Consider the following 8313-nt stretch of genomic DNA (forward strand, 5'->3'; position numbering starts at 1 on the left):
GAGTGAGATGAAAATCTAATATTTTTTTAAAAGTAAATGGGAATCGAATCTGGATTTTGAGATAATAGTGAGGTTTTTTATTACAAGGAAACTTTGTAAATTTGGATTCTAATACAATGTTGAGGTTTTTTAATAATTTTTTCAACTATTATTATTATCATAAATCTATTTTACATACAGATTTAATATAAATCTATTTTAAATATATATCTAACATAAGCCCAGAAAAATAATTATTTATTTTTATTTTATTTTATTTTTTTAAAATTTTTAATTTTTCTAATTTAGAAACATGATCAAAATTTTTTTTATGACAAATGTAAATAGTAAGACAGACTTACATATCATACCGAGCCGTAGAAAAAACCTTTAAGCTCAATTACTTTTTTTAAGTGGTCCAAAATCATCTATTCTATTTCCAATAAAATGAGCGTAAAAATCCAACATTATCATCTCCACACCAATCAAAAATAAATTCTTCCACGTCATTTAATCCTGACAGCCGCTCAGCTTCTGTTAAACCATCGGCTTCCGACTATTACTAAAAGACTATCGATTGGCAGTCGAAATGAGAGGACTGTTTGGATTCAGTATTGTGGAATTCGTCAAGAAGCGGAAGCGAGCTCGCTGGATCTCGCAGGGCCTCGAGCCAAGGAAGATCCAATTGGACAATGGCACCGACCTTCATTGCTGGGTTTTGCAGTGTAAGAATTCCCACGGAGAGAAACAACAACGGCCGGTTCTCCTTATAATTCACGGATTCGGCGCCGATGGCCAGACAGGATGGCATGGCCAAATCTGCGTTCTGGGAAAGCATTTCGATCTCCTCATCCCCGATCTCATATTCTTCGGTGAATCCACAACAACGAGCCCCGAGCGGACTGAGATTTTCCAAGCAGAGTGCCTCAGGAGTATGCTCCACTGTCTCGGAGTGGAGAGCGTGATCGTGGTTGGGCATAGCTACGGCGGCTTCGTTGGCTTCTGGATGGCGCACAAATACCCCGACATTGTCCGCCGCCTGGTGATCGTTAGCTCTGCAATTTGCGTGACGCCGTCGACCTATGATTCTCTTCTGAAAGAGTACGACTCCGACGACATTAAAGACTTCCTTGTTCCCATCGATGCCAAAGGCTTGAAGATCTCCTTGAATGTCGATTTTTACAAGTTCCCATGGCTTCCTGCTTTCATATACGAAGACTTATGGCAGGTATATATAAAATAAAATAATGTTCATTAGGATTGCTGGCTATTTTCTTAAAGTGGATTGTATATTGGGGAATATTTTGGAATCAGATTTTGGAAATATTCTAAAATCTACTCATGTAGTTAATATCAAACAATATCATTCAAATTCTTAAATATTCCAAAAATTCACCATCTACTTAAATTCAGAGATTCCAGGAAATGTAATCCTGAAATATTATCTAAACTGGCTGTATTTCAATTTGAATCTAAACTGGCTGTATTTCAATTTGAATTCTCCGAATTAGGTTATGGAAAGAAACAGAGAGCAAAGGTTGCAGCTAGCGGATGCGATAGTCATTGGTTCGAGTAATTTGGAGGCACTGCCAAAAATAAACCAGGTTGGTTTCTTAGCCAGGTACTATATTCGATAATCTCACAAAGTCTCCGAATATTTTGAAAGTATTCATTGTCGTTTAATTTCTTAAAATCTGACAGGACGTTCTAATAGTGTGGGGCGAGAAGGATCGATTTTTCAGGTTGGAAGAGGCCTATGCTTTACAAAGGTAACAAGCTCCTTAGCCAAATAATTGATTTTCTTAATCTAGAAGAAGCCAGTTGCTCACATTCAGTATTATATTCTCCGAAGTTCAGTTTTGTCTTCTGATATTTGCAGGCATATTGGAGAGAAGGGTAAGCTTGTGGTGATAAAAGAGTGTGGGCATGTTCCTCCGTTGGAGAAACCAAAAGAGTTGAACCAAACGATACTCGAGTTTCTCCAATCAGATAATCAAACGTAAAGCATGGGGACCCTGAAAATGAATAGTGACAACGATGACGAGGATGCCAATAATGCCGCTAGGTGAAAGCTTTGACTTTGATCTGCGCCACGTCGGCGATGACATATTCATCAGCATCTCTCCTCCGTAAGACGTGTTGCATCTCAAATAGTATATTGAGATCTATTGCAAAGGTTTCATCCCATGTTTAGCCCTTATCTGGAACATGTATTAGATTAATAATAGTATTATTGTTAGAGTTAACTATAATGCTTATCCATTTCTTTGTCAACAGCCATTTAACTTTCGTTGCACATAATTACGATTAAACAATTTCGATATTTTGATGGAGATATAGAATAATTGGTTTGTATACGCTGTAGTTTTCATTAGGTTTGTAATTCAATTTTTATATTAAGTTTGAAATTATATATATATAAATAAATAAAGTTAGTATATGTTATTGTCTAATTTAATATTTTTAAAATTTTATTTAACAATTTTTTTGATTAAGTTAAAAATATTATCATTATATTTAATGACTTATTTAAAAGCTAAGTAATTATATTTAATGACTTAGTGGTAACAAATTCTCATATTCTCCCATTTTTTCTACCATAAATTAACTTTACAGCAGGAAAAATTATTAATAGAGTGAGGTGCATGAAGTGGTTTTTGTACTTGATTGTAATGAAAATTTGCATCAAGCTATTTTTCATTGGGAGAATTCAGTGTGATATTTTATAAAAGAAAAACTGTTTTATGAAGTAAGTTTCTATTTTGGTTTATAGATGAATAAGAGGTTAATAGGTTAGAGTGAGGTGTATGAAGTGGCTTTTCTATTTTATTGTAATGAAAATTTGCATCTTGCTATTTTTCATTAGGAGGATTAGGTATGATAGTCTATAAAGGAAAAACCCTTTTATGAAGTAACTTTTTATTTTGGTTTATAGATGAATAAGAGGTGTATAGGTTAAAATATGTATGGATATTTTTGTGTAGAGATTTAAAAGAAAGAAAACAATATTATGATTTTTTTTTTCACCAATTTGTTTTATGAAGTAAATTTTTATTTTGGTTTATAGATGAATAAGATGCGTATAAGTTAAAATATGTGTGGATATTTTTGTGTAGAGATTTAAAAGAAGAAAGAAAAATATTATGATTTTTGCCATAGAGAAGAACTAAACCCAAAATTTGTGTAAAATTGGTATATAAAACCAAATTGAATGAAAAAGGATAAATTGGGAAACCTTAGGCAACACTAGTTGCCAAAGGATTCTCACAATAGTTTAGTGCCAACTATGGTGGAATCTTTGCTCCAGTAGCGAGGTTACACACTCTTAGAACCATTTTATCCACAACAACTCAACAAAAATGGAAAGTCTATCAGTTTGATGTAAAATCTACATTCCTTAATGGTATATTGCAGGAATAAGTTTATATAGAGCAACTTCCTAGTTTTGAAGTTCCAAGATAGGAGCATAAGGTATACAAATTGAAGAAAGCCTTGTATGGTTTGAAACAAGCTCCAAGAGCTTGGTACAGTGGCATCCAAACCTATCTCATCAAAAGTGGTTTTTGTGGAAGCAACCATTAACCAACTTTGTATACCGAGATCTTCTTTATAGAGGCAATATGATGTTAGAAGACTTCAAAACAACAATGCAAAAAAAGTTTGATATGACTAATGTAGGGGTCATGAAATACTTCTTAGGCATTGAAATTCAACAATCTGCTAATGACATTTTTATTGGTCAACAAAAATTTGCCACTGACATCATCCAAAAATTTAGAATGGCGAATTGCAAACCAATTGATACACCAATTTCTCAAGGCATCAAGCTCAGAAAAGAAGATGTGACACCACCAGTTGATCCCACATTGTATAAAAGTCTAGTTGGTAGTTTTTTATATCTCATTGCAACTAGACCTGATATCATGTTTGGTGTTAGTTTTGTCTCGAGGTTTATGCAATCACCTAAAAATTTTCATTGGAAGGTTACAAAAAGGATCTTAAGGTATATTACAGGGACCGTAGACTATTGTTTGTTCTATACACATTCTGAAAATTGTTCACTTTTAGGTTATATAGACAACGATTATGCAGGGAGTTTACATGATTGCAAAAGCACCCCAGGGTATGCTTTTCACATTGCAACCAATCTGATCTCATGGGCATCCAAGTTTAGATGATTGCAAAAGCACCCCAGGGTATGCAGCAACCAATCTGATCTCATGGGCATCCAAGTTTAGATGATTTCAAAAGCACCGCAGGGTATGCTTTTCACATTGCAACCAATGTGATCTCATGGGAATCCAAGAAACAATCAATCGTTTCAATATCTTCTGCAGAGGCAAAATATGTAGTAGCAAATTCAGCAACTTGTCAAGAAGTGTGGTTGAAAATATTATTGAAAGATCTATCAAATGTTCAAAAAGAAACAACTCCTATTTACTATGACAACAACTGAACAATTTCTTTATCAAAAACTCATGTTTTCGACAAAAAGAGCGAGCACATTGACATACATTTTCATTTCATCTGTGAGCTTGTCAATGCTGGGAACATAATACTTTCTTTTTGTGGTTCCAAAGATCAACTTGCAGATATTTTCACAAAGCCATTAGGCAAAAATGTGTTTGAATTTCAACGAGAGAATTTATGAATTGTAAGTGTCTCTACTTGTAACATTTGATATTAGGAGGGGAGGTTGAAATATTCTCACCGTCTGCTAGTTGTCATCGTATTTAATTATGTTGTCTACTAGGTGTCATAGATAGTTCGATTTACTTCAATTTAATCGAGTTTTATTCTAGTAATTTAATCTATTTTAAACATGGAGAAAAACAATCTCCCCTACTTTTTTATTTTCATTCTTTATCAATAATTTCTACTTTAACAATCCGAAAAAATTATACAATTGTATTGAAATAAAATTTTAAATAACTTTGAGTCTTACCATTCACCAATACATATGTTAGCTTTTAGGTAGATAAAAAGTAATTTACACTTTGGCTGTTCTTTAATGTCTTTTACTGCTTTTTTTCAAAACCTTTTTCTCGGCTTAGTTTCCTGAGCGTGAGCGTGGTTTGTCATTCATATATATATGGCTATTAGTATATTTTATGGAAGGAGTTTAAAGTGTGGTAAATATTACTTTATAAAATATCTAAATTTTGTTTCAGTAAGCATTTTTTTAATTAAACTTCGTAAAATCAATTCTGAATAATGAAATAACTAGGCTAAATATTGAAACCCACAAGCAAGTTCGCTGAACATGCAGAAAGATATGCACGCTAAAGATTTCATTTAGCGTTTTCTCGTTGTGCCTTTTCTTCCTTCACGGAGTACATCATAATAGACAAATGCAACAGCTGGAGCAACTGAGACAGCACGTGGAAAGTTTATTTTTTCAAAGATTCCAAAGATTCATGGGCCTCAACCTCCGTTTCTATACGTTTTGGTTACACCAAAACCCTCATCCCCTACTTTTTGAGTGGCCCAAGGGTGGATACTATAGTGGCAGTTAGTCCAAGTTCCTTTTTGAGTGGTGCAAAGGTGGATATTATAGTCGCAGTTAGTCAAAGTTCCAATGAGGTGAGATGCAAATCTAACATCTCTTTAAAAGTAAATGGGAATAGAATTTGGGTTTTATAATTTGGTGTTTTATACAATATTGAGGTTTTTTATTACAAGGTATGAATCTGGGTTCTGAAATAATGTTGAGGTTTCTATTTAGTTTTTAAATTATTATAATCATTATAGATTTATGTTAAATACAGATCTAATATGAGCCAAGAGAGATCTGATTTAGTTTTTCACTTGTAATTTTTGTTTATTTTGGAGACATGATTAAATTTTTAATTTTTTTGTTTTGGTACATTGATTAAAATTTCAATTTTTATGATATACTCACTGACATAATTACACATCATACTGGGCCCTAAAATAAGCCTCTAGCTCAATTATTTTTTTGAGTGATCCTAAAATAGTGTATTCTATTCTCAAGTGGTCCCAAAATAGTCTATTCTATTCTCAATAAAATGAATGTGAAAATCAACATTATCATCTCCACACGTATCAAAAATAAATTCTCCATCTCATTTAATCCTGTCCGCCTGTCCGCCGCTGAGCTTTTGTTAAACCATCTGCTTCCAACTATTACTAGAAGACTATCGATTGGCAGTCGAAATGAGAGGACTGTTTGGATTCAGTATTGTGGAATTTGTCAAAAAGCGGAAGCGAGCTCGCTGGATCTCAAAGGGCCTCGAGCCGAGGAAGATCCAGTTGAACAATGGCACCGATCTTCATTGCTGGGTTTTGCAGACTAAAAACCCACATGGAGAGAAACAACAACGGCCGGTTCTCCTTATAATTCACGGATTCGGCGCCGATGGCCTTACAGGGTGGGATGACCAAATCTGCACTCTGGGGAAGCATTTCGATCTCCTCATCCCCGATCTCATATTCTTCGGTGAATCCACAACAACGAGCCCTGAGCGGACTGAGATTTTCCAAGCGGAGTGCCTCAGGAGTATGCTCCAATGTCTCGGAGTGGAGAGCGTGATCGTGGTCGGGCATAGCTACGGCGGCTTCGTTGGCTTCTGGATGGCGCACAAATACCCTGACATTGTCCGCCGCCTGGTGATCGTTAGCTCTGCAATTTGCATGACGCCGTCGACCTACGATTCTCTTCTGAAAGAGTACGACTCCGACGACATTAAAGACTTCCTTGTTCCCATCGACGCCAAAGGCTTGAAGATCTCCTTGAATGTCGATTTTTACAAGTTCCCATGGCTTCCTGCTTTCATATACGAAGACTTATATCAGGTATATATAAAACAAAATAAGGTTTATTAGGATAGTTAGGAATTTTTAGTGGATGGCATATTTTGGGAATATTTTAGAAATTTTTTGAATATTTTAGAATCTAATTATATAGTTCATATTAAATCATATTCATCAGATTCTTGAATATTCCAAAAATCTATAATCTACTTAAATTCAAAAATTCCATCTTTGGTTAAAATTTGAATTCTCCGAATTAGGTTATGGAAACAAACAGAGAGCAAAGGTTGCAGCTAGCGGATGCGATAGTCATTGGTTCGAGTAATTTGGATGCAGTGCCAAAAATAAACCAGGTTGGTTTCTTAGCCAGGTACTATATTCGATAATCTCACACAGACTCCGAATATTTTGAAAGTATTCATTGTCGTTTAATTTCTTCAAATCTGACAGGACGTTCTAATAGTGTGGGGCGAGAAGGATCGATTTTTCAGGTTGGAAGAGGCCTATGCTTTACAAAGGTAACAAGGTCCTTAGCCAAATAATTGATTTTCTTAATCTAAAAGAAGCCAGTTCCTCACATTCAGTATTATATTCTCCGAACTTAAGTTTCGTCTTCTGATATTTGCAGGCATATTGGAGAGAAGGGTAAGCTTGTGGTGATAAAAGAGTGTGGGCATGTTCCTCCTTTGGAGAAACCAAAGGAGTTGAACCAAACGATACTCGAGTTTCTCCAATCAGATAATCAAAAGTAAAGCATGGGGATCCTGACAATGAATGGTGACAACGATGCCAATAATGCCCCTTGGTGTAGGGTTTGACTTTGTTATGCCTGCGCGATGACATTTCATCAGCATCTCTCCTCTGTAATGCGTGTTGCATCTACAATAGTATATTGAGATCTATTGCAAAGGTTTCATCACCTGATTAGTCTTTATCTGGAACATGTATTAGATTAATAATAGTATTATTGTTAGAGTTAACTATAATGTCCATCCATTTCTTTGTCAACAACCATTTAACTTGTTGCAGATAATTACGATTAAACAATTTCGATATTTTGATGGGTTTTATTTATGAGATATAGAATAATTGATTTGTATGGACTGTAGTGTAGTTTTCATTAGGTTTGTAATTCAATTTTTTTTATAAATATTTGAATTATATATATATATATATATATATATATATATATATATATATATAATATATAGAGTATAAAATCGGTAATGTTATTGTCTGATGTAATACTTCCAAAATTTCATTTAATAAAATTTTTTACTATTAAACAATTTGGATATTTTGATGGGTTTTATTTATGAGATATACAATAATTGGTTTATATGGACTGTAGTGTAGTTTTGATTAGATTTGTAATTTAATTTTTATATAAAAATTTCAAATATATATATAATTGGTATATGTTATTGTCTAATTTAATACTTACGAAATTTCATTTAACAAAAAATTGATTAAGTTAAAAATATTTACATTATTGTCATTACATTTAATGACTCAGTTAAAAACTAAGTAGTTATAGTTAATGACTTAGTTTTTGATGGT

General features: G+C 33.8%; 2 protein-coding genes across 2 annotated transcripts; both read left to right on the forward strand.

The window, feature by feature from the left end:
• The first annotated feature begins 494 nt into the window (after positions 1-494).
• On the forward strand, positions 495-2302 carry LOC149266984 (uncharacterized). The gene is made up of 4 exons (XM_089397733.1): positions 495-1207; positions 1491-1583; positions 1681-1748; positions 1859-2302. The coding sequence occupies exons 1-4, from the start codon at positions 569-571 to the stop codon at positions 1980-1982; spliced, it is 924 nt and encodes a 307-aa protein (XP_089253859.1). The 5' UTR covers positions 495-568; the 3' UTR covers positions 1983-2302.
• A 3730-nt stretch (positions 2303-6032) lies between these two features.
• Positions 6033-7852, forward strand: LOC149266985 (uncharacterized). The gene is made up of 4 exons (XM_089397740.1): positions 6033-6795; positions 7014-7106; positions 7204-7271; positions 7382-7852. The coding sequence occupies exons 1-4, from the start codon at positions 6157-6159 to the stop codon at positions 7503-7505; spliced, it is 924 nt and encodes a 307-aa protein (XP_089253866.1). The 5' UTR covers positions 6033-6156; the 3' UTR covers positions 7506-7852.
• The last annotated feature ends 461 nt before the right edge of the window (positions 7853-8313 follow it).

This window comes from Pinus tabuliformis, chromosome 6, assembly GCF_031772625.1.
Source record: "Pinus tabuliformis cultivar Carrire ecotype Pingquan chromosome 6, CPIR1, whole genome shotgun sequence".
Lineage (NCBI taxonomy): Eukaryota > Viridiplantae > Streptophyta > Pinopsida > Pinales > Pinaceae > Pinus > Pinus tabuliformis.